At 45.2% G+C, this 27,700-nt stretch overlaps 1 protein-coding gene across 2 annotated transcripts in view; it reads left to right on the forward strand.

Annotated features, from left to right (window-relative positions):
* Positions 1–27,700, forward strand: part of LOC135399256 (sodium- and chloride-dependent GABA transporter 1-like) — a 120,951-nt gene that overhangs the window by 62,977 nt on the left and 30,274 nt on the right. For both annotated transcript variants that reach the window (XM_064631081.1, XM_064631080.1), the window contains exon 2: positions 15,765–15,896. In XM_064631081.1, the coding sequence (XP_064487151.1) occupies positions 15,765–15,896 (132 nt within the window). The remainder of the gene's footprint in view (positions 1–15,764; positions 15,897–27,700) is intronic.

Below are 27,700 nucleotides of genomic sequence, written 5' to 3' on the forward strand. Positions count from 1 at the left end.
TGACTCTGCGCACTGGAGTCACACGTAACAACGGAGCCCTTTGCCCCAATTTCGAATTCATAGTGAAGCGGATATACCGTTTTAAGCGAGCCCCCACATATAGCGTGACTCGAATAATGGTCCTTCCGGACAATGTGGCTGAAATGGGCGCAGGAAGTAACGGGAAAAGGGTATGAAGTGAGTGACGTGCGCAAACATAGAAGGGGTAAATTTCGGTCCTGAAGAGGTGTAATTAGGCCGCCGTTTCCAAATCCCTCCCGCACAGTGACGAGAGCGAGGAATCCTTCCGCGAACCAATTCAGCTGTCGCTCCGGTTTCCAGTTGCTGATTGTACAGTGTACAACTCCGTGTTTAATTTCAACTTCACCTGCTATATACATTTGAGCGGTGAAAAGTCTGCGTATTTCCAGCTTCATTTACCCCGTCCCAGTATGCGCATGGAATGGGGAAAAGTGCGTGCTCATCGTGGAGTAAGCTCACCCCAAAGGGGAAAAAAGGAGTAATTTTAGTCCTTTTGGGAATTAGATGCATTGCCAGCACAACCACCAGCCACTTTCGGGACGAAAATGTGTGGGAGTTTATGCGAAGTTTGAGGACAGTTTGCAGCGGTGGGGAATAAATGTCAGGGTTTGGGAAGTAAAATGGGGAGTAATATACGAGTAGTAATATGCTATGCGAATAGCTCAGCCGTCCGGGCAGCTCCTCAGTCTCCCTCTCTCCCCTATTGCCCGTGGAGTGACCTCACTGATTCCCCTGTTGCCATGTGATACGCCATGATACGCCATGTTGAGGCGTATGTGATTTCTTGTGTGGACCCATGCCGGTCTATGAATACCCCCTTATCGCTGCCTTGTGATTGGACAGATTCTTGGTCAGGTGGTTTCTTCGAACATTACCCTTTCCCTTGTGCAGAGACAAACGGCCGTACAGCGTATTGCAATCTAAGATGTTATTGAACCTCTGTATGCAATAAGTGGATAAGTCGAAAAATCCCAAACCGAGAAAAGGGGCCTGATCTGATTGTCCGTCCCATTGACACACATGCATTTCACATTTCTTACCCCCATGTAGCCGGTCGATAAATTGCGAAGGGTTGAGGGTTGGGCTAGTTGGTATTGAGACATCTGAACTGAGAGTGCAAGAAACACGGACAAAGAACGGAGAAACAGACAGGTTGCGCCCGTCCTGTCTGCTTCTCCGTTCTTTGTCGGTGTTTCTTGCGCTATGAGTTCAAACGATAAATTGCAATACAGTCCTGAATTTTCGTTGGCAGTACATACTGCCATGTAGATATCATTGCAGCAAAAATAGGAAAAAGGGGATAAGTCGACTTATCCCCTTATCGCATACAGAGTTACAATTACGTACAAATGTTTTCCAATTTACTCTTTTTTTTTTTCTTCTCACCGTTTGTATTGTCATCAAGCAGGGTGTATTGGCATCACATCACATCACAGGAGAGCTACCTATGGAGCTACCTCATCGTGTAGCTTTATATTTGTAAGAAGTAGACTTGCCTAATTGGACATAGTAGCATAAACTAAACGTGTAAAGAAAAGGAAGTGCGTACGTAGCGGTAGTAGCGGTAGTATTGGTGGTGTGGGTAGTCTGGTTACGGAGCCTGCCGAAGCCCGCCTTCCCAGCCTAAGTTTAAACGCATTGTGTACACATGGCTTAAATATTGTTTCTTGACAGAATCGTAGTGCCGGCAATGTGAGCAATCTAACATGCGGGGTCAGGGACGACAACCGTTTGCGCCAAATGGTTTCTTCAATGGCTGACGTCTATGATGAAGAAAGATCGTGCCTAGCTGATTGTGGGTGGTAACGAGGCGTGGCATGGTGGCCAGGGATATTCCCAGGATTCTGATCTCGAAGGGGTGTTGGTGTCCCGTAGGGGGGTGACACCCATATCTGCTGCTTTTGTGGCGTTTTTGACCTTTCTTGCCGTTAGTTTGGGGAGGAGGTGTTGCATGATTTGGGGGGGGGGGGGCATTAAGGGATGCGGGGGGTGCTGAGAAAATCCCTGACTGTGAACACGGTGGAAATTGGAATGAGTGAGTGAGTGGATGTGTTTGTCCCTTCAGATGACGCATACTTAGAAGTCGTTGGGGAGGTGTGTTAGCTTAGCTCAATTGGTAGAGCCCTGGACCGGCAATCCACAAGATGTTGGTTCGAGTCCTACAGGTGGCTAACCTTTTCAGTGACTTCCTTCTTTCCCTGATTGTGGTTGCGTAACTGAACAAGGGACAGACAGCACAGGACAACCAGCACAGGACAACCATCACGATACGAGATTCAGAACACACGATGAATTATTATACCCGCTCCTTCCTGTATCCTATATAAGGGAGGCTAATTGTTGATTGCATCCTTTATTAATGGACTGAGCACTGTCAATTACGCTGCTCGACGTCGTCCAGAGCAAACGGCGAGGAAAATCGTGGCGAGGTTTTCTACTTCCCCGCGTCTCTGGTCCACACGCATGCTGTTTTAATGCGCGTTGTAGCGAAATATACAGCAACCAACTGCTGTTGCACTCGCAGTAGCATCGTAGTTTCCCATGTACTAACACGCTTTCTCTTCAAATAAAGTCTCGTCGTGTGGTAGGCCTTACAGTACAGACGTATCATCTTTCTCGGGACTGTGAGATGCAGAGCAGTGTTTGAGTAGGTTCTCGTATAAAGGCACGGCAGCTTTATGGCCGGTATAGAAGCTGTACACATCCCAGTGAAGGGAGTGCATGTGTAAGTACAGGTAGATTTTGGGCTAACTATTTCCGCTTGTCTCATGGTTTATTGAACGCCCCTCATAATACTACAATGCCATGCAGAGTTCGCGACCGTGGAACACGCTACACTCTTAGAAAAAAAAAAAAAAAGGGTGGAGCAGTTGCACTTTTCAGGAGGTAATAGTTGTCGCATATGTTGCGCCTAAAAGGTTGCAAAGTTCTACCTGCTACCTCACTCTCAAAACAGAACTTCACCGCATAGCACGTTGTCCGCCAACCATTGCCACAAATGATAGGGTTATCGCTTTCGGTGAGCGATAACCATAACCATAGAGGTTACCACCTTTTCATACCCTTTTTTCTTAAGAGTGTACGACAGTTCGCCTCCACGCGGGGGAGGGAGTAAAGCTTGGAGAAACCACGTGACGAAGTGTCTGTCCATTCACAAGAAAGCAATAAGGCTACATTCGTAGACCGTCGTGGTTCCCTGCATATGGGTCCACGAAGAAACCACGTGCGCCTCACTTTGATATGGTAGCCCCTTATATGGGAGAGGGACCAATGGGGTCATTCCACGGGCAATATGGAAGAGAGGGAAGATGGGGAGATGCGCAGGGGGATGACCTAATTGCATGGCGGATTCAAACCCCGAAACACAAATACGCTGTGCAAGTTGGTCAATGACTGCCGCGCATCGCTCCAGCTTCCTCCTTTCCCCGTTTATGAAGGTCGTTGCCTGATTGGTTGGGCTTCAAATAGGGGGAAAACGAGTTTGAGACAACCTCTCGAAACAACGGCCACGTTCTTGGGGAGTTGGCCCCTTATGTAGCCAGACACGTGACCTCTCTTCTCTTTGACCTCCTCCCCCACACACTGACGTAACGTTGAACGCAGAAATATCCAAGCTATCATGTTTCCAAAGTGACACAAAAAGGCGTACGCCCCGCCTCTCTCTTCGATTTAGAAGCGATAACCCCATCATTTGTGGCAATGGCTGACGCAGAGCGTACCATGCGGTGAAGTTCAGTTTTTAGAGTGTTCGAAATGATGGTTGGCTAGGAGCGTGCTATGCGGTGAAGTTCATTTTTAAGAGTGTAGTTGTTGGTCAAATGCCACTCGAGGTCTCTTTCGCTGTATGTACGTCCTTCGAATCTTGATTACTTGGGCGTCACATTTGTTCCGTGGGCGCACAGCACTTGTGGATCAGGTAGAGCTCCAGCTTTGGCCACGCTTTTGACCTTGCACCTTTGCTCTTCCGTGGCGATGATGAAGCTGTTGTTAGCGGGCTGTTTTCATGCATGACGTGAAAGAACACCTTTGCCCTTTGGACGCAGACGATCACAGCCAATTGTGGCCTTGGACAATGACGAAGCGAGCTGGCATGCAGTCTGTTTCCGAGATGCGCATGTGCCTTACTGCAGTAATTACGACCACAGCAGCCCGTCGTTGGCGTGAAACTGTTTCGGTCCACGTCATCTATAAGGGATAGGACTGGCTTCTCTATTCACCAGACAAGTTATGCCTTTCTTATTTTGCCTTAGGGACCACAGTCTTACAGATTTACCACCAATGTCTGCTGCAGAACCAGCTTTGTGGCTGATTGTCACTTTTCGCGTTAGTTCCTTTATTGAGGAAGTGATTGCAACATGTAACTTTTACGTGCAAGGTTATGGAAGGAATATATGTTCGAGGCGTCCAGGAAACGGTTAAATAATGACTTACTAGATACGATTTTTCCTGTACAATTAAGTGTATAGGCCCTGATGGCTGACCAGGTCGGGACAATACAGCGAAAATAGCGTGTATTAGGCGGTCAGAAAAATCATTCTTTACCTGGCTGCATGCAGCAACCCTCCTATAGTGAAATTGTTGGTTCATGAGCGTGGCATATTGGAACCACGTAGTGTGTGTACTGACAGCCTTTGCTGCGACAACCCGGAGATTGTCGACCATCGCTATACTTCATGCCAGGACGCTGGCTTCGTTTGGGAAGCCTTCCACCGAGTATTCTAAAACAAGCATTTTTGTAGATTTATATATTTCATTAGGTTTCTGCCGATTTCCTCTAATGTACAAGTGCCATTAGACAATGTTTATGCCATCGACACGCATGCCTGTGGAAGTCGCGTGGAAAGGGTTGTGAAGCTCGTCATTGTCATTTGGACATTTAATTTTGCGGAAGGTGTGCAAAGGCTACACTCTGTCTACAAACATTTAAAATGAACACTATAACATGATTTTGAATATTTTATGCCATTCAACGCTATAAATGTTCAACATGCAAATGCATAGGATGCGTTACATGCGTTCAGTTCAGAAGATAATAAGAATATAATAGTAAGTAAGAAGATAATAATGAGAAGAAGTTTAGAAGATAATAGAAGATAGAAGATAATCTGGGAAGACTTTCTCGCAGTTGCTGTAATCGTACATGCATTAAAGAAAGAAGAAGAAAAAAACACAGTTTGTAGGTCTGGTAAGGCATTTGATTACGATGCCGAGGAACCGTGGTTCGAACCCCACTCCCCCACAGCGAAAAAAGTTCTTCGCGAAAACGAAACGTGGTCACGTGAATGTTTAAGCTCAACTCTCGCTATCCTCCTATCTAGTTAAAAGAAGAAGGAACAGGATACGTGAAATTAGAGCGTAATAAAAGCATATTCTAAGTTGGAGATGCAGATCTAACTTTTCGTTGGGTCGGCTATACTATACAGACGTTTTGGGCAACGAGATATCCTTGCTACTTGGTTTCTAGAAAGACACGTGTGCCAAGGAAGAAAGAGATATACTTTTTTTTTTACTTCTCCACACATTTGTGGTAATCCCAGTCCCTAAGAGGCAAGCAATTTGCTGGAATACTTCAGTTCCAAACTCTCTAACGTAATGCGAGAAAGCGGCGCAAAAGCAGCACGCTTTTCACTCGCGTTCAACTTTCTCTTATTGTTCACAGCCGCCATTATTGTCTCGCTTGATTTCCTAGGTACTGTAGGTAGCTCCAACCTTGAAATTCCCCTGCCGGTAATCATTGGCTTTAATGCCGACCAACGTCCACCCCACTAACTAACTGTCGCTTCTCATTCCGTTCGCGCGTATAGAGAAAGAGAGACAGGAAATCCTTCTTCCAGCTCGGCTACTTCCTGTGGTTTGTAAAAGAGCCGCAAATGAGTATCGCGCGCGAAAGAAGAAATAAAACAACAGCAAAGTAAACAGCCTGGAAAAAGTCATAAAGAATAGCGCTCGGAATAAAAGCCGCCCGCGCGCCGCGGCAGCGCAACAAAAGCGGGACATCCGAATACACGCCGTTGGCAGCTTCCTCATTAAACAAGGGCCCACATTACGGAACCCTCGCTGCCGTCTCTCGTCTCCTCGTATGGTGTGTCTGTGTGCGATCACACGACGGACGGTGTCGATTGCACGGAGATTGCACGCTTTATAATATCCCCAGTTGGTGTCCAATTGATGGGGAACCCGTGATTGTTCTGGCGGGAAGTAGTGGAGGAAGGAAGCCTCTCTGCCTGGGTTGTCTCCCGCATATTTCCAGCGCGGCGAGCGCTCCGTGCCTCGAAAGGGTACGAAAACGCAGTAAAAAAATTTTAAAAAAATAAACGACAAAACGCGGATTTTGTGATATCTTTGCATCAGAACGAATAATAGTAAGAAGCTGTGACGTCTGGAGCAAGCCGGTGCTCGTGAGGGACACCGTAAGTATTTGAAGACCCCGACGGTGCTGCACAGGGTTCTAACAAGGGTTTACAATTACAGCCACAGTAAATGGCTTCCTGCTGACACCATCCAACTGAGCACGAATTCTCTGCCACTCTGTTTCGTGTATAGCGCATATTCTATAAGGACATTCCCAATATACTACGACAATATAATTCGATACGACGCCACATGCAGTTGGAGCATACGGTTGTATCACAGTTCGAGTATCATTATCCGATGTCCTTCACCATCATGTTACCTGCATTGCCGTAATCTTGTGCGATGCAGAATTCGTCAGGTGACGAATTCAATATCTTCCCTTTATATAAATATAAATATATATATATATATATATATATTCAAACTCAACTCAACTTCTCCTTTCACATTTTCAATAGGCTCGACAGAGGTCCTCTAAAATGCCCCATATTAAACTGTATTTAAGACTTTTACACTGGAAGAGGAAGTCACCGATATTTCGAACATAAGTCTCCTCTTATGCAAGTGTAGTCCTATATGTCCGAAATACCGGCGAGGTTCTCAACTTCAAGGTTTCCCTCCTACTAACTGTCTCTGGACTTTTTCGCCTGTATTAAATATGTCGCAATATGTCACAACTGGCTGAGGACGGCCACAGCTTGGTGACATGGTACAGGTTGCTATAGGAACATCTCTCTCTTTCATTCCTTTGATGTGCGTGCACTGAGCCAACTGAGTGGCGGCACGCTGTTCGGGAACGTTGTAGGGAGGAGGTGTGTGGTGAGGTGTGTGGTGAGACCTGTGTGAGGTGACGTGCATGTGAAGCAGACACAAGAAAAAATGGAAGTGTTTGCGTGAGATAGGCCATTGAAAATGCATGGGGCGAGATATTGCTTGATCTCTAATTTTCTTTCTACATGAACATAGTGCTCACAAAAAAATTCCAATAAAACTTCAGACAAGTGACTATCAGTCTTCAAAGTTTGGGGTAGGCTAAACCCAGTCTTCTATTTTTACGATGCGATTGAAATGTGTAACGTTTGCTAGACTAACCCTGTAGATACATGTACATATAGACTACCACATTCGGTCACACAGAGTTGCCCATTTTCTTTGTTGTAAGGCATCGACAGAGAGCCGCTATCCCGCGGTTCCGCCAAACGCCGTTGCCATAGGGACGCGCTTTAACGCGCTCATCGCCAGTGTGCACCTTTTGAAGCAATTTTTTTTTTCCAGCTAAGTAAAGGTATAACATCGGTTGGTGTCCTGACAAAATATAAATTAACTCAAAAGGGGCCTTCTCGAGAAACGGCCGCCCTAAATCCTTGTTTTTTCGAAAGATACCCAAATGCTTGCTTGTTTCAGTAGACGTCTGCAGGCAGTATATACAACCACGATAAAATATATCAAATGAAAGAGCATTAAAATGTGAGTAAACTGGTGCCAAATATAGCAACGAGGGACTTTTGCAGCCAGAGAAATGACGCGTCGAATTTTGAACAAAATTGCCCGCTAGAGCGTGTTCGCCATTTTTTATATCGCAGAGCGTTGCCACTTAGCCTTCTGGCCTGGGCGTATGTTACAGCATTAAAAAGTTTCGCAGGAATATCTTTTTAAACTCAGGAGCAAAAGTTAAACACTCGAAATTAGGACCGTATTTTCTCGTTTTTGCACAAAAACTATTAGGCAGAAATCATTAGTTTTACCGCTCTTTATCATCATATACGATGAGCTTGAAAATATATATTTAACAAAATGCAAATCCAGGAGGCCGATGGGACCACAAGGAATAGCAAGTCGACTTCTGTCTGGCTCGGACCTTTCCTTTCTGGTTGCCTTTTTTTGTTTTCGTAATAAACATATCCCCCCCCCCCCTGTGTGTGTGTGTGTGTGCGCGTGTGTGCGTGCGTGCGTGCGTGTGTGTGTGTGTGTGTGTGTGTGTAATTGTGCAGAACATATTGTATGAGAAAAGGCGCGCTCCTGTTTTCAACGAATCATGGGAGATTACAATGTCACTCGAGATGATAGTTGGTTAGGAGGTGACGTAAATACCATTCCGTTTAATGCATTAAGTTTGTCGTATGGCTACACTCTTAAAAATGAACTTCACCGCATAGCACGCTCCTAGCAAACCATTATCCCGAATGATATCGTTATCTGTCCTGATTTGTTGAAAACGGGAGGGGTACGCCTTTTCTGTGACACTTATGCTGTTCATAATTGTCACAGAAAAGGCGTACGCCTCCAGTTTTCAACAAATCAGGGCAGATAACGATATCATTCGAGATAATGGTTGGCTAGGAGCGTGCTATGTGGTGAAGTTCTGTTTTAACAGTGTAGGGTATCCGTTACCCTAATTATATTAAATCTGGGAAAGAGTGGCTTCTTACAGACTGCAAATAGCGGCAATGTGCGAATAGGTCAAGACGGAGAGGGAAATGTCGCACTCTGCTGTTATGACGTCAGTACAAGGCGAGCTCTCGTTCATAATTGAATACGGGAAAAGACAAGCAAATAAATTAAAGAATAGCTCTTTTCTTTTCATCGTCATGCCACACAGCTTTCTTTATAAATGAGTTTGTCTTTATAAATGAGTATAAATGAAGGACTGTAAATGTACCCTGTTTCTTTATTATTTTATCCAACACAACATGCGTGAAGAAAGAATAATTAGCTTTTGCTAAGAGCAGCTCAGGAAACGTCAAGCGAAAATGCATCTTGTCGCTTTCTATACATCTTATACTTGTGTCGTTGGTGACAAAGTCACGGAAGCAATCTAAGCAGCGGCATCCTGAACGCGCAAAGCTGCTGGTGGAAGTTAATGGCTCGATTTGCATGAAAATTGCGTATGAAGGTCGGAGGTATATCAAGGTGCACGAGTCGTAAGAACGTAGAACTTTATTTCCGCGAATATTTTTCTTTTAGTTCCTCGAAAACGTAACTGAGTCCTTGCTTCACCCGTGCGTGTAATTATACAAATTCGCCAGTTGACCCTGCATGATCATTCGCTTCAGCTAACTGTAATCACTACGAATGGCACAAAGTGTACGGCTGTGTGCCAGGTGTGTGTAGGTGTATAGCCGAGACTGGTAAAAAAAAATAGAAGAAGAAGAAGACTGACAGATATGATGCTAGTTGCAGTGGCAGCCCTGATTTGTTGAAAACGGGGGCGTACGCCTCCCGTTTTCAACAAATCAGGGCAGGTAACGATATCATTCGAGATGTTGGTTGGCTAGGAGCGTGCTATGCGGTGAAGTTCATTTTTAAGGGTGTACATGTGCTTTAGGATCCACCGACGCTCTGCCCTCAAAGCTCTTTCCACATTTTTGGACACCATAGGACTTCGATCCTTATTGTGAAGGGGCTCATTATTTCACTCCCCACATCACCACCAGCAATGGGGTATAGAGTATGGCCCCTGGCGATGGAGCTCCCCATTCATCATCTCAAAATAAAGTTGTTGTTGTTGTTGTTGCTTTAGGATCCCGTCGGAGTCATCGAGGTTGCTAGTGATCAGCGAGAAACGAGATAACAGATGTCGCTGTACGGTATCTCGTCATATCTGTTGACAGATATGACGAGATACCGTAGCCATAGCACGCTCCTACACTCTTAGAAATGAGGGGGGGGGGGTGATGGCAGGATAGGCTCGCCGATGTTGGCCACACAGAAGTGGGCGTCGTCACGCCTCTTAGAAATGAACTTCACCGCATAGCGAGCTCCTAGCCAACCATCATCTCGAATAATATCATTATCTGCCCTTATTTGTTGAAAACGGGAGGCGTACGCCTTTTTTGTGACAATTATGAACAGCATAAGTGTCACAAAAAAGGCGTACGCCCCCCGTTTTCAACAAATCCGGGCAGACAACGATATCATTCGAGATGATGATTGGCTAGGAGCGTGCTATGAGGTGAAGTTGACACTCTTAGAAATGAACTTCACCTCATAGCACGCTCCTAGCCAATCATCATCTCAGGCCTAGCGGAAAGACCACTCTACCTCTCACCTACAGTGTGCCTCCGTCCCATCAGTATCGGTCATCCTGCCTATGCATCACTTTGAAGTCCTCAACTCCCCTCTCCCACTTTCCTTTTTTTTTTTTTGCTATAGTCGCGACGATGCCCACTTGAGTGCGGCCAACAACGGCAAGCTACCTCGACCCCCCCCCCCCTTCTCTGTTTTTAGAGTGTACACTCTTAAAAATGAACTTCACCGCATAGCACGCTCTTAGCCAACCATTATCTGGAATGATATCGTTATCTGGTCTGATTTGTTAAAAACGGGAGGCGTACGCCTTTTTTGTGACAATTATGAACAACATAAGTGTCACAAAAAGGCGTACGCCTCCCGTTTTCAACAAATCAGGCCAGATAACGATATCATTCCAGATAATGGTTGGCTAAGAGCGTGCTATGAGGTGAAGTTCATTTTTAAGAGTGTATGTGAAGAGGGTGAGTGCGTCCTCGCCTATCCGTTCGAAAGAAACCCATTGGCCAGTCGTCGGGAATTCATGAAGTGTGACGCAATCAAGAGGTGTGTTCCAGTTCCCTATACTGTTCGGCTTTTTCGATGACTGCCTCATTCCAGTATATTTTGATGTTCATAGGCGCCTGAATTGTTCGAGACCGGTACAGCGGGCACAAACTTTAGTCAAAAGTTGCGACGCAGAAATTTGAACGCCGGCAATATTTTAGCGCACTTTAGCACGGAGAGGGGCAATACAATAATGCGTCCTTGTAAATCTGGCAAAGTTTTATAGTAGTCGCTCATAAATCACGTTTCCTTTTATAAATAAAAAAGAAAACACAAAACGCTTCGCCCTCGTTGTTCGCTTTCACCACCACCTCGTCTACTGGGAAGCAAACACAGAAAAGCTGATTAGGGACAACTCATAGAGAAGATTGCGCATTGTTGTGACAAATATCTCTCACCATGTAAGGCACCATCATCGACAATCGATAGGCCAACAACTTGACTAGGTCCTACGGAAGGTTCAGAAGGGGGCGAAAACTAAAGAATAGGAAATGACCCCCCTCCGCACTTTTTCTGGGCTTTAGTTTAGGAAGCAAAATATATAACGCATAAATACACAGACGGTATAGCCTTCGTACGATCCTTATCGAGCGATACCGCACACCCCTTCGTCGTTTTCCTCTCTCTCTCCCTCTCCTTTTTCGCTTTCGCTTTTCTCTGCCTTGTCTGCCAGTGAACGAAACAAGGCACGTCAATTCACCAGGGTAGACCACGATGTGACACGGAGGCGGACTTTGAGAAGCAGAAGTCAGTTTCGACACGACGAGAAGGAAAACGATAAAGAGGGAGCCACCAGCGAGGAAAAAGGAAAAATCAGACTAGTACGTCGTAATCGATTTTTGAGGACCCCCGACTATCGAGATGAAGACCTCTTCATTTTTAACTACCTTTCGTTTTATTTTATTTTATTTTTCTGGAACTCACGGCCTTGTTTGGAAGATTTCCTTCCGGTTTCGTGTCAGGCTGCTTCTTTTCTTTTTTCTCTCTCTTTGTTTTTGTTTGTTTGTTTGTTTGTTTTTTTGCTTCTGGGTGCTTTCGGAAGTAGGTCTTGGGCACGCGTGGATCTGTCTATGTTTGGATTTGTGTACGGAAATGGAAGGAAGAAAATAAAAGACCCCAGGTGGAGCCTGGAAGTGGTGATGGTGATGTGATCAAGAAAAAAATGAGCAAGGCCTGGAAGTGCTTCTGTTGTGCCAGATTTATTTTAGTTGATCTGCATGATTACAGCGTCGATTCAAGTTTATATATATATATATATAGGATGACTCATTTATGCTATCTGTGGAGAGGGCTAAATATTCATCCAAACGAAACTACTTCGTAATCGGATGTGATGTGATTTGTCTCTGTCTCGCAACCGTACGAGAAGCTTACGTATAGTACCTCATCATTTTGGTTCCAGAGGAAACGCAGACCATCCGTGTTGCGGGACGCAACTTCTAACCCTGAGACGATCTTCCACATCCAAAATTTTAATCACCATATACCAGCCTCTGTAACGCCAAGTGCGGAAGAGCAAGGCAACGAGCGTTTCTTTCTTAGCACCTGCATGTGATACTGAAATTCGAATATCGCTGCGGATCCCCGGCTGACTTTTCTGCGAGCCCAAGGGTGCGAACCGCAAACTTGGAAAGTGAAAACAGAAGTGAGCTTCAATTTTAGCTTTGCTGAACTTTGTTACCTCGTTCGTTCGGTACTTTGTGCTCGTATATCGTTCTTATGTCAAATTCCCTCTCACTGTTTTTGGCGGGGCTAAATTCAGCCCTTTTTTCTTCGCTTCCTTCTGGTAGAGCGGACAATAAATGGCGTACTTTCCTGCTTTGCAGCCCCGAGGCCCTTTGCTGGGCTGGAACATTGTCGTTGTTTGAGAAAATTTATTGAACGTCTATCAACATTATCGTTCCGGGTATATAATATGCATATGTTTGGCACCTAATGTCTTACTAGATGGGTTTCGCGGGCACTCTCCTTGTCTATTTCTATTCGCTTCAAACACACGTCTTTTTAGTTACACGTGTCGCTCATCCGTGTCGGCCCAATACAACAACAACAACAACAACAATAAATGAAGGAGAAGTGATGATGACATGAGATGTTTCCTTGTGGTAGCCACAGGAACCTACCCCTGCACTTCACAGAGGTTAATATGAGAGGATGAATTATGGTGAACGCTAAGCGACGACGTGTTGGAGTTCTGTTTAGAGCTCTTCGTGGAGTCCAGTGGATTGCATGAAAGCAAAAGAGGAGCGAAGAGCCCGGCACTGATGCGCAGGGGCCAAGTACTTTTGACAAGTTGAATGGTCTATGTTCAAGGAGTTCAAGTTGGCGTCGAAACACCCGGCGTTCACACGTGTACCGGTCACAGTCCTCCGGTACATCACACTTTGTAATGCTTATCGCAGAAATTAGAAGGGCACATTAAACCCGTGAAACCCGTATTTTGTGCAAAGAAAGGCCTACTTCGCAAAGAGACTTGTCAAGGAAATGATTGAGATAACCACACGTCGTAATTGCGTAAGCATACCTTCCCTGATTCCCCTTCCGCCCCCGCTTTGGCGGTTTTTGGGGTTTATCGTCCATTAAAGTTTGCTGTGTTTGAGAAATTTCGTGTACGTGTTGTGTGTTTCTCCTTGCCTCGGGTATATCATCCTCTTCGCGCATCACACGGCACCGAATAGAAGCACTTCGTCACGCGTTCATGCCTATTATTGCTCACTCATTAACTTGACTGCGGCCTTCTTCGCACGGAAGAACCATTGTACAGAATGATACTGTCGTCACTCACGATTTATGGAAAGCGAATGGCGTACGCCCTTTCGTGACAATTAACGTGTCTAACATGTGTCACAAAAAAGCGTACGGCCCTCCTTTTCAACAAATGTGTGAGAACGATGTCATTAGGAATGATGGATGGCCCTGAGCGCGTTTTGCGGTGAAGTTCAACCACCACCGCCGCCACCACAATCTCTTTTAGGGGTGAGGGATGACAATCTTCCATACAGTGTTATTTATTGCTTTTACATAGTCAGCAACCTGAGATGTTGGTTTGTATATGCACCAAGGTCTCCGTCACCTTTGGGATTTCCTGTCATCAACAGACCCCCCCCCCCCCTCTCCGCCCTGCTTTGATCACCTGAATCCTTATCTCCATCATCATCTCTCACTATCTACAAATGGCACTGGGGCAGCGCCCAGCCTGCTGGCCGGCATCAGCCCCATCTCAGCATGGTCCCTTTATGTGTGTGTGTGTCTTGGTTTGTAAAAACAAAATGATGGTGCAGTAATCTTACACGTAAAGTTTGTCTACCTATAGTATTGCGACATGTTGCACGTTCCGCAGAGTAGGACTGCGGATAATTTCGATCATCACCTGGGGCTCTTTTGACGTGCACCGGAAATCTCCGACACACGGTGCTGGAAGCAATGTTTGCCTCCCTCACATTGCTACCGTCCTTGACCGGGATTGAACCCGCTGTTGGATTGTTTTTGAAGGATGGAGGGGAGGTTTTAGATGAAGTTGGGAAGGAAGCATCGAAATGTTAGTCCCGACGTGGTCAGGACTTGCTAATCCCCGCGAGAGGACTTCCTCATTTTCACCCTGCTTTCTGCTCCGGGTATCGTCAAGTACAACTTCGGGCTAGCAGTGTGCTTTCGTAGCTACACTCTAAAACTATAAATGGGTTGTACGCCTTTTTGTGGCAATTTTGGTATATCCAAATCGCCACAAAAAGGCAGTCTCCCACCCCTTTCTTCGAATCAGAAACGATAACCATATTCATTCATGGCAATGGGTGGAGGGGTACGGCAACGGGATGCGTACGCCTTTTTTGTGACACTTATGCTGTTCATAATTGTCACAAAAAAGGCGTACGCCTACCGTTTTCAACAAATCAGGGCAGATAACGATATCATTCGAGATTATGGTTGGCTAGGAGCGTGCTATGCGGTGAAGTTCATTTTTAAGAGTGTAGAGTGTACGCTCTAAAAACAGGACTTCGCCGCATAGCACGGTCCGTGCCAAACCGCCGTCCAGAATGATATCGTTTGGTTCCCGGATTTGTTGAAAATGGGGTGAATACGCCCTTTTGTGACACTTATGCAGTTGTGTTAATTGTCACAAAAAGGCGTACGTCCAGCTCTCTCATCAAGTGAGAAGCGATAACTGTATCATATGGGGCAATAAAGTGGCGGCAAGTGTGTTATGCGGAGAAGTTATGTTTCTAGAGTGCATGATATGGTACACTCTTAAAAGGAACTTCACCACATAGCACGCTCCTAGCCAACCATCATCCCGAATGACAACGTTCTCGCCCCTGATTTGTTGAAAACGGGAGGCGGAGCCTACTTTGTACCGTTATGCCGTACATAATGGCACAGAATAGGTACAAAAATGGGTACAAAGTAACGGGTACTCTAAAAACAGAGCTTCACCGCATAGCACGCTCTGCGCCAATCATTGCCGCGAATGATAGGGTTGTCGCTTCTGATTCGAGGAACAGAGGTGGGCGTACGCCTTTTTGTGTCATTCTGCCCACATATATGAGGCCGACAACGCCGAGCCCTTTCACCATCACCACCGTGTGTCAATTTGGATATATGATAATTGACACAAAAAGGAGTACGCCCTGCTTTCTCTTCGAATCAGAAGGATAACCCTATCGTTCGTGGCCATGGTTGGCGCAGAGCGTGCTATGCGGTGAAGTTCCCACTTTAGGGTGTATCTGCACGACATGTGTGTGTGTGTGTTAACGCGGGTTAACGGGTTTTGCATTATGCGCGCACTAATTATGGCATGTGCTTCCTTTTTCCACCAGGGGCGTTCTTGGTACCGTACTTGCTGACCCTCTTCCTTGCGGGTATCCCTACCTTTTTCCTGGAGACTTCTTTGGGCCAATTCCTTAGCATTGGCGGTCTAGGGGTGTGGAAAATATGTCCCATCTTCAAAGGTGAGTGGCATTCCTGTACACGAAAGAATACCAGAAATTAGAAACACATCCATATCAGCAAATATTGAAGTGGCGCGCCTGGATATTGCACATGTTATAGTACGATTGTTCGATTGATTTGTTATAGTACGAGAGTGTATTTATTTAATTTGTTTAGTTACAGACACACGTCAGCTTATATCGACACAGCATCGTCAGCTTACGTTAATGTGCTTAGTTATCGATAGACTTTACGAAATACATGATGGTAATTGATGGCATTCCCACGTCATCGTCATCATGTATCTATCTCTCTCTCTCTCTCTCTGATGATCCGAGGCTAGAACACATAGAAAGGACAAATGCATACAAAGCCTCAAGTGCCTAAGAAATTAATGATGAAAGAACGTAATCACTGGAAAGGTTAGCCAGATGTATGACTCGAGCCCGCATTTTCTCTGGGGAGGTGTGTTAGCTTGGCAGTGTACCGCCTCAGCGGCGGTGAATCGCCCTCCCTATCACCATCCAGTGTATGTGTGTGTATGTGTGTGTTTGCTCAATTGGTAAGAACCCTGGACCGCTAATCGAGAACATGTAGGTTCGAATCCTATACAGCTGGCTAACCTTTTCAGTGACTTACTTCTTTCATCATTTACAAAATACGTCAGTCAGCAGATCGATAATTTTTACACACATTCTCTTTCGCGTCATCGTCTATGCCTGCACTGAAACGCGAAAGCAATAGAAAATGTAGTCTGCCGATCAACCCGGTGCATTAGAAAAATGCTTTTCACGGACCCCACATGGTGCGGTATACTCAATTAGAGCACTGGGCGCTTGTTGAGCGATGAGGACCAAATGGACAAGAGAGACGTAGTGAGATTGACTCGGGAGCAGTCAATGGTTGACTGTCGGAGGACGGAAGATACAAAAGAAAAAAGCTGCGGCGGTGAGAAAAGCCCTTAATAGATCTTAGTGGCTGGGGCTGCTATGTCCAAATTGTAAGGCCACTTCTCTGAAAGTGCCTCTTCGTGTGTAGAATCGTTGTCTCGAATCTTCCTTTCTTTCTTCCTTCCCCTTTCTTTTTTTTTTTTTTTTTTTCTTGGAAGGAAGGAATCTATTGTGGGTATCTGTCGTGTGATTGCGGTGTCGAAGTTCTTGTTGCTTTTTACTTGATTTCCTGCGGTTAGGAAAAAGGGGACGTTGATAATACCCCTTGATTTTCGGCGTCGTACATGAAGAGAGGTCTGCAAGTGTCGAAGGCGCTTCTGGGATGGAGGGCGCGGCGTCATGAATGTTCCGGAAGTAGCTGGCCAGAAGTGCTCGCAAAGCGAAGGAAATATTTGAGAGAAGTGGCAGAGAAAATTAGGGGTTTTACCGCCACAACTGCTATTCGGATTTTTTTTTTTTTTTTTTGCTTGTGTTACGTGCAAGAGTTTGACTTTACAGAAGCATCGATGACACACTTCATATCGCACTACATTATTCAGGCCATTCTCGTAGGTTCAATAAAATGTAAAGAGGTCGAATCGTTAACCCCTCCGTCGGATCCTCTTCAGGAGACTAAACACGCAGCTGCAAAGCAGAACTTCCCTCGTGGTACTGATCGTCCAAAGTTGGTATACAACCTTGTAGGTCCAGTTCAGCTAGTTACTGTCAGAAGCCCATTGGAGGGCCAGGTTTTTTGCTACATGGGCGCTAGCCAGGCGTACTGTCGGGCATGACCGGACTCTGGTTTTTCTGGTTCTGGTTTACAAGATTTGGTGCGGGACCGCTAGGCATGCCTGTGATGCGGTCCGTAACATACACATTATACAACACATTATACAATATATGCACAATCCAATGCTAGATAGCATTTCAGATAACTGCAACATCAATGACATCCGGGAGAGAACAAAGAAAAAATAATTTACAATACATCCGACAATTGTTGCCTGAAAATGTAAAGACTAGATGCATGTTTTATCTGTGTTGGAAGTCCATTCCAATTTTTTCCTGCAAAGTACTGGAACATTTGAATCCGTAATTCGTGCGAGACTGGGGAACCCGTATACAGAACTCACTTCTGGAATTGTACTGCTTTATGATATAATTAACTGTAATTAGCATTGAGTCGACTATGCCGTGCAACAATTTGTACATGAGCAAGTGACATTTGTATATTACCAACGTGTACATGTCCTTAATTCCCAGTAAACTAAAACAAAAAGAAACCGATTCACGTGGAGGAAGTCCCAGCATGACTCGTAACGCCTTCTTTTGCAGGAATATAATGGCACAATAGTTGATTTATAGGTAATACCAAATGCTTCCAAGCAGTAAGATATGTGGGTGGGTGTGGATCAAGGGGCTATACACAAGCAATGAAACACTTAGCGGTACCACATGGACTCGCAGCTGAAGTCATTCGGCTAGTTAATGCCGGCAGTTGCAGAATTAGAAGAAAGAGAACTGTACTGGGTTCAGGCGAGTTTCAGCAGCTGTGTGGGTGACTTCCAGCAAGCTGTTGACAGCGGATGTCACGATGTGATGACGTGATCGCTCAGATTTCTTTTTTTTTTTTCAGAGCGATAGACACGTCTCTCGCTCTGGTACTGGACAATCAAAATCTACTTCTGGGAGGAGACTTTAATTTGAGCAAGCGACCGCCAGCCCAGAAGGCAATCAAATCGCGAGCTGGAGCGCCTCATAATTCTTCAGTCCAGTTTATTGATGCACAGAGCACATATGAATGGCTTCGCGGACTAGTTTACATTGCGCAGTTCTTTTCAGGAAACACACACTCTTAGAAAGAAGGGTGGAGCAGTTACACCGTTTAGGAGGTAATAGTTGTCGCATATGGTGTGCCTAAAAGGTTACAAAGTTCTACGTGTTATACTTACGAATTAACCGCTTCTGATTCGGTGAGCGAGGGGGGCGTACGCCTTTTTGTAGCAATTTGTAGCAATTTGGATATATGATAATTGCGTTTACCACCCCTTCACATCCTTTATCAGATGATATGTTGACCTAGGTGGTAACTATAGAAGATGCCGCCTTTTCCCACCCTTTTTTTCTTAGAGTGTATATAGACAGGCTGAGACAGGACGGCTCTAACGGACTCCTCTCGAGGTGTGTCCTGCTTGTAGCTTTTCGAATCACAAATGGGTCCTGTTGTCCTCACACCTGTCGTTGCATATTCTCGCTCCAAGTGCTGTGTTTGGCGTCTCAACGTGTCCTGACTTGATGGCCATCCCCTCTGAAAAAGGGCACTGTTAGAGCACGTCCATTGGACTGGTGTGGGACAGGAACGCCACAAGGATCTGGATGTGCTGCATCCTGTCGTACGGGGTTCGACCACGGTCCGAGACTTTCGCTGTGTCGAACGAATGCTGATCAGTCTCAGTCCCAATGATTATTAGCTACGAATACTGATCGCGTGTCACGATGCGTGTCCCTTTTCATGTGCACGCGCTCTCGTTCGTACTGCCCATCAGACCAGACGGATGCGGCTCATGTAACCCCGCGCTCCACAGGTGGAAGAGCCTGAATGCATCTAGAGTCAGAGTATCGACACTGAGGCAAAAGGGCGAGTTGGAGCCGCCATGTTGTTTCCGTTTGACCTCCAGCGCCATCCATGGAGCACTTTTCGAAGTGTTGTCTTCTTCCACTACGGAGCTTCATCTACACTCTTAAAAATGAACTTCACCACATAGCACGCTCCTAGCCAACCATCACCCCGAATGACAACGTTCTCGCCTTAGATTTGTTGAAAACGGGAGGAGGAGCCTATTTTGTGCCGTGCATAATGGCACAAAATAGGCTCCTCCTCCCGTTTTCAACAAATCAGGGGCGAGAACGTTGTCATTCGGGATGATGGTTGGCTAGGAGCGTGCTATGTGGTGAAGTTCATTTCTAAGAGTGTACATGTATTTCTGCTGCCGAAGTAGAGGTGCACTCTTAGAAGTGAACTTCACCGCATAGCACGCTCCTAGCCAACCCTCATCTCGAATGATATCGTTATCTGCCCTGATTTGTTGAAAACAGGGGGCGTACGCCTTTTTTGTGACAATTATGAACAGCATAAGTGTCACAAAAAAGGCGTACGCCTCCCGTTTTCAACAAATCAGGACAAAAAACGATATCATTTGAGACGAGGGTTGGCTAGGAGCGTGCTATGCGGCGAAGTTCATTTTTAAGAGTGTGGGGCTGGAGGTCCAGCGGAAGCAACATGGCGGCTCCAACTCGCCCTTTTGCCTCAGTGTCCATACTCTGAAGCGTAGCGTATTTAGTGACTCTAAAATGCATCGAAGCCGAGAGGTTCTTGATGACCCAGAAATAGAAAGAGCGATATGAAAAATTGGCTGCAGGACTGGGACTTTGGACTGGACGACGAGGAGACCTCGAAGCAACAGGCTGCTACCCACTTATAGTTTTTGGGTATAGAGAGCGTACGCATGAGCACCGGCAGTGTAGGGACCCACGCAGGCAGGACTTAGTTGCACTGCAGCACCCTGACTCACGTGGTCCTGATACAACCAATGAAGCTCGCGGACGTCAAAAGTCGCCTGGTATCGTTAAGGATGCATGCGTGAAGTTAGGTACATCCATACCCTTGCTGTCAGCCCACATGCAATTAATATTTTCTTCCATAATAAGCGTTCTGTTTTCTTTTCGTCTCTGTCTTTCGCGATGCATCTTCATCAAGCACTCTGCCTGTTTTGTTCCCACCACAGCGGCTTGCCTCTATTCTAAGACGTATTTCTATTTCACTTTTCTTCTTTGGAACACTTAGTCCTTAGTTTCTGTCTCTTATCTTCCATCGTGCTTTCGAGGCAAACTTCTCCCCTCAGTTACCCTGCATGCGTTCGACCACGCTATCACTCCCGATTTATTGTGACAGGTCGTCCAGCCAGCATATTCTCAAGTTCCGGACCCGTCCTTTTTATTGGTCACCCTTACGTTCCTTATCTCCGATGGCCTTCGTGAATGTTCTTAGTGCCACGTTCTTTTTCCTTTACACGTGTAAGGATATTGAGCAGATCATCTAAGGCGGATGCTCAAAATGAACAGCATTTTCGCGCATCTCCCACTTAGTATAGTGATCTTACGCAGAGACTAATTCTTCAGTACCGGGCGTTATAATGTTAGCAGCCCAAGCCAAGAACGCAGATGTGTGTCACTAATGGCCGGAAAGACGTCAGTATAGGTGTAGTGTTACAAAGGAGCACAAGGCCTGCCTCTTTCACAGCCACACACATTAGTCTCTTCTCTAGCAAGGAGATGTCACTTCTGTTTCATGTAAGTCCCTCGTGGAATGTGGGTATTTTTTGCCATTAGACGCGATATCATCTGTTCACTCTCGTGGAACAGCACTACTGGATGAATAGGAACACTACCTTCTTGGTATCCGTACACCGTGGGTGTTATAATACGTTTCTGGTTATGCACACCGCCCGCTAAAAGTTGCTCATACGTGGAGATTGGTTGGAGGGACTTGTTTTTGTCAGGTCCCGGGGAGTCTGCGCATGCACAACAAATGTATGCGTAAGGACATATGTATTAGCTCGCGCTGTGTTGTTACGTTACACGTCCTTGTTGGTTGGTTGACTGGTTCCAAGAAAAAATAGAATGGAGATTTTGGCTTCACTGCACTCTGAGAAGAAAGGGTGTGAAAAGGTAGTAACTTCTATAGTTACCACCTAGGTCAACATAGCGTCTGATAAAGGGCTGTAAAGCAATAATCATATATACCCAAATTGCTACAAAAAGGCGTACGCCCACTCCCTTTTTGGAGAGTACGTTTACTCTCAAAAGGGAGTCCCCTCACTCCCTTCAGACTCTTCAGAGAATAATATTACTCTCCAGTAGGGAGTTAAAGGGTCTAAAGGGAGCGAGGAGACTCCTTTTTGAGAGTAAACGTACTCTCCAAAAAGGGAGTGATATATGGGGCAAGGAAAGGAGTTAAAATACACCTTTTTTTTCTTTTTAAGAGTGTAGAACTTTGCAACCTTTTAGGCACAACATATGCGACAACTATTACCTCCTAAAAGGTGTAGTGTATAACTGCTCCACCCTTTTTTCTAAGAGTGATAGTGTGAGGCCCGCAACTCCACATCAGCCGCACCGGTTACTTTGGGTGAAAACTCTATGTAATGATGATGCCAATGAAGAGGAGAAGGATGGTGGTGGTGGTGGTGATGATGATGGTGATGATGGTGATGATGATTAGTGGTGGTGGTGGCGGTAATTCCGACAGAAAACAATTGCACACACACTGAGATGTCACAGAACGCCTTGTTGGTGTTGTGTCTAAGCTCGTAGGCTTCGTCGTCATGTATCTTGTCCACAAGCTTGACTGCGTGCATGCTATCGTACATGTTTTTGTTGCTTTTTTAGTACGCTAAAATATGAAAGGTTAGATGGCCATGATATAGACGAATTCGGGTACAATAAATGAGATGCGAAAAGCATTAGTAGGGAAACTAACAAAACAACTAATTATGAAGGCCAATACCATTTAGACGAGTGCTGGGGGAAGTAATAGATCAATTCTTATTTCATGAAATAATTTTGGTGAGGAGCTGGAAGGACAAGTCGAAACCACCTTGACGAGCTTTCAGACCGCTTTTACGCCCCACAAACACAGGACGACTGAGTGACAATGTCAGTGCACTCTAAGAAAAAAGTAACTTCTATAGTTAGCACGTAGGTCAACATAGCGTCTGATAAAGGATGTAAAAGGTTGTAAAAGCAATTATCATATATCCAAATTGCTACAAAAAGGCGTACGCCCCTCTCGCTCACCGAAGCGGTAACCCTATCATTCGTCGGTAGCAGGTAGAACTTTGCAACCTTTATAGGCACAGCATATGCGACAATTATTACCTCCTAAAAGGTGTAACTGCTCCACCCTTTTCTCTGAGAGTGTGCTATGCATAAGCCATAATACTTATACAGGGTGTTTCACCTAAAGTGATAAAAATTCTCACTGGCGAAGTACTTGCCAGAGGATTGCCGGACTTTGGGCAATTACTTCCTGCAATCCTTTGCCCCCATTTAGTGAAGGCTTTGGACAATTTTCAATTGAGGCACATTTATATATTTTTTTTCAATCGAACTTTGAAAATTGCCAAGCCAACCTAACTTTTTTTACAGAAATGTGAAGTCCTTCACGGATAACCGCAGACCCAACAAGAACTATGCAGGGTATAGCAACAGAAGTAGCCGAAAACAAAAAGGTGCTGCTTTATCCCCGCCTGCCTTATTGTCCCAAAAAAGAGCGCGCGAAATGTGCGGCTAGAGAAGGAAGTGTCCCCGCCTTCACTTGTTTTGCTTTCTTTGTAATAAGTCGGTCGCCACCTGCATCATGGTCAAAGCGGGGGAAATAAAGGTAAAACAAGAGGCGGGAACACTTCCTCCGCTCGCCGCACATCTCGCGCGCGCTTTTTTGCAACAATAAAGCAGGCGGGGCTAAAGCAGCACTTCTACTAATTTTTTTTCGACTATTTCTGTTGCTATACTGTTCATAGTTTTTGTTGGGTCAGCGGTTAGCCGTGGAGGACTTCATATTTCTGTATAAAAAAAGTGAGGTTCGCTTGGCAGTTTTCGAAGTTCGATTGAGAAAAACAAATTTCCCTCAATTAAAAAGTTGTCTAAAGTCTTCCTAAATGGCGGCAAAAGTTTCCAGAACGTAATTGCCGAAAGTCCCACAGTCCTCCGGCGAGTACGTCGCCAGTTAGAATTTTTTATCACCTTAGGTGAAACACCCTGTGTACAGAATACATATCAAGGTTTTAAGACAGGAGAGCCCTTTGCAACCAAAAGAAGATGACTATTATCAGCTTCGGTGCACTTATCAGGCAGTCTGTTCAAGATGACTGGTGAATTATAGTAGACAGAATGTATGCAGGATTTGATTCTTAGATGTGAAACTCTCCCAACAAAACAATGTCAATGAGCGATGACCCCGATGGGGGCTCAAAGTCAATGTCTTCATCGGGACTTTTGTGGTAAATTCGAACAAATAGCTTTGTTTGTTTGTTTTCCTACTAACGTTGTCCTCATCTCGTTATATATATATACATATATAAAACGTGCTAGTACAACTTTCTACCGTACAGTGTCCCGTATTGATTTCAATTCTGGAGCAACGTCGTGTTAAGGTTCTAGGCAGCGGTGTACGCTTGCTTTTCGTATTGCACGCAACGTCCGGGGATTCTGATTGATATTGGCTTCATAAAAGCCTTTTTTATTGTTTTCACGTATATTCCAGTACTTCTAGTGGCCAAAGTGATCCGTGCATTTGGCCGTTATTGGCAGGCGCGTGGACCTGATTGATCGCTCATCGCTGCTCTGATGGGAAATAGATGTTGTTCATGACTGATGATGTGGCCAGCAATGGAGGCATGAGGAACACGTGGTTCTGACACCGTTCCATTGAAGGAGCGCAGGCAATGCGGGCAAAGACGAGTTCCGGTGGCCTGGATGGGCCTGAAGCCCACTTGACAGTCCGCTGATTTCCAACATGAAAGCAATCATGATTAGGAAAAAAATATAAGCAGTACGTTTCAGGTACGGCGTCACGTTTTTTTCCTTTGTTTTTTGTCTTTAGTTGATAGTTTCCGCAACACCCCTTCCGATTATACACACACACAAAAAAAAAAGGGAAACACAGAGAGCGAGAAACGAACTTGCGAAAAATGTTGCAGCTAATCTGTTAAACTTTCGCTGCTTTTATTGATATGGTTCAGTACACTCATAAAAATAGTCTGGATAAGTAAACCCAGCACCGCGGCCCGCGTCTGTGAAACCAACCTGCATTTCTTCGTTAATGGCCTGAAATTTGTTCGTTTATACGAGTATTTAACGGAAAAAATGTCGATAGGCTTGTTTCTGCGCATTTCCTTATTTCTCCTCAATGAAAATCCGTATTACTATTCTGGACGTTGGCTTTTTTTATTTACCTCCCTCCAATGTTGACGGGCCAGACAATAACGGTACCTCGTTAGGCTCGCAGCCTTTAGTCTCGGAGTCCATCCAGATGTACTGTGGAAATAAATCAAATGAAAATTCCCCTAAACGACAGAAACAGGAAGGTAGCTTCACCGCGCGACGCGTATGCTGTGCGGCAGAATCGTCTAGATGCAAAGCTTCCACTCTTGGATCTGTTGAGCGGTCAACACAGTCCCATAGAGAATGTGCCACTATAGCTCCTGCTCCAGATAGCATGAAGAATTTGCCGCGCCTGACAAATGCATCAGGACGGGCACAAACACATTGAACAAGCTATCTAACCATTACACACTTAAAAATGAACTTCACCGCATAGCATGCTCCATGGGAGGCGTACGCCTTTTTTGTACCAATTATGTACTGCACTCTGAAAACAGAACTTCACCGCACGCGCGCTGCGCGCAAACCAGTGCCATGAATCATAGTGTTATCTGTTCTGATTCGAAGAGAGAGGGGGACGTACGCCTTTCTGTGTCCATTATCATATATCCAAACTGGCACAAAAAGGCGTACGCCTCATGTTTTCAACAAATCAGGGGAGAGAATGGTGTTATTCGGGATGATGGTTGACTAGGAGCGTGCTATGCGGTGAAGTTCATTTTTAAGAGTGTAGGAATATAAGAGTGAATCATTTGCAGATGGACAAATCACAACAAATTAATTCCTATCAACATGAAAAGTGTTTTATGAAATGTAAACATTTTCCCAAAGATATTCAAACAAATTTTGAGGCGGAGGCTTTTAATTCGAAGTACGCTCTTAAAAATGAACTTCACCGCATAGCACTTTCCTAGCCAACCATCATCTCGAACGATATCATTATCTGCCCTGATTTGTTGAAAATGGGGGGCGTACGCCTTTTTTGTTATGAACAGCATAAGTGTCACAAAAAAGGCGTGCGCCTCCCGTTTTATACAAATCAGGGCAGATAACGATATCATTCGAAATGGTGGTTGGCGAGGAGCATGCTAAGCTTTGAAGTTCATTTTTAAGAGTGTATAGAATGTCTTGGTGGAATATGCAATCGATCAAGTCCATATTCAAAGGTACGCTCCTAAACGGTAACTTCGCCACATAACACGGTGAAGGCAAACCATTGCGCAGATGATGATATCGCTGTCACTCCTGTGGAATGCGCGATGCATACACACTTTTTGTGACAATTAGTGTGACTGCATAAGTGTTACAGAACGGCCTAGCGCCACCAGTCTTCAACAAATCAGCGTAGAGAACGATGCCATTCGCACTCTCTCAGAACTGAACTTCACCGCATAACATGTTGTGCGCCAACAACCACTGCCACGAATGATATAGGGATATGGTTTCTGATTCCAAGGGAGAGGAGGGCTTATACCTTCTTGTGGCGATTATTATATATCCAAACGCCACAAAAAAAGGCGTACGCCCCCCTCTCTCTTCGAATCAGAAGCGATGACCCTATCATTCGTGCCAATGGTTGGTGCACAGCGTGTTATGCGGTGAAGTTCTGTTTTTAGAGTGTAGGTTTATCTGATTTGAGCAGAGAGAGGGGGCGTACGCCTTTTGCAGCAATTATCATATATCCAAATTGTTACAAAAAGGCGTACGCCCCTTCACTCTTTGAATTACCGCATAGCACGCTCCTAGCCAACCATGATGCCCAGTGACATCGTTCTCTCCCCTGGTTTGTTGAAAACGGGAGGCGGACGCCTTTTTGTGACACTTATGCAGAAATGTTAATTGTCACAAAAAAGCGTACGGCCCGCGCTTTCCACAAATGAAGAGTGATACAGGTATCACTTAGTACAATCGTTGGCCTTCAGCGTGCTATGTGGTGAAGTTCATTTTTAAGAGTGTATGGTTGGCGGACAACGTGCTACTGCGGTGAAGTTCTGTTCTGAGAGTGCGGAATAATGGTTGGCTAAGCGTTTTAAGAATATATGTAAGGCACTGTACGGACCGAAGAGGTCCGCAATGATTCTTCTTGTATTTATTATTTACGTAAGGTAAGTGCATTACCTGAAAAGGTATCTACCTACATCTCAGGTAGCGACGAAAACATCACGTTTCCACTCCCTCACGAACTCTCTTTCGGCAGTAACACAACGCTCCATATCGAAAGTTTTCCTTCTTCAATTTAACGAGTCGTGCCTATACGTCTACCATGGACAAAGTAGCAACACTCGTTGGCAGAGGTAACGAAAACCGCACCCGAGTCAAGTCCAATATTGACTTATGATGCCTACGGTCCGTCGGCCCCGGAACTAATATCAAGGGCGGATATTCGCGACGAAAAGTAAGAAAAACCGGTAAGATCTGCCCGGCGCAAATGCTAAGTATTTGTACGGAAGCTGCTTCCAACCAAAACTTCCCGTCGCGTTAGCAGTATACGCACAGTTCAATGACGAGTCGAAGCGCGGCCTCGTAATGCTTCTGAACGCTCGAAAGAAGAAGAAGAAAAAAAAAAACGCCTTCAAAATGATGAGTAATTGCCCTCGGTAAGGCAAAAGCGAAGTCCGCCGAGAAAGTCGAAGGGAGGACCGCATAAAAATATGCAGAATGCGACGGTCAAAAGTATTCCGAGATTCGAAACTGCCACTGGAGTTTTAACTTGTATCTTGCGGCGTCGCAACTTCACATCTTAGAGTCTAGCAGGATGATAACGTCTTCACGAGGGAGTCGAGACTAGGACTTCTTTTTGTTTTTCACCTGGCGTTTTTTTTTTTTTTTTTTCTCAGTTGTTTCAGTCGTTGTTGTAACAGTAAGAATAGAATTCAGCTCGTTTTCGCGAGCAGTTCGAAGGATATTTAGATGAACGTTGCTGAAGCGCGTTGCTTCTACAGTCTTAG

The sequence above is a fragment of the Ornithodoros turicata genome, chromosome 6, assembly GCF_037126465.1.
Source record: "Ornithodoros turicata isolate Travis chromosome 6, ASM3712646v1, whole genome shotgun sequence".
NCBI lineage: Eukaryota > Metazoa > Arthropoda > Arachnida > Ixodida > Argasidae > Ornithodoros > Ornithodoros turicata.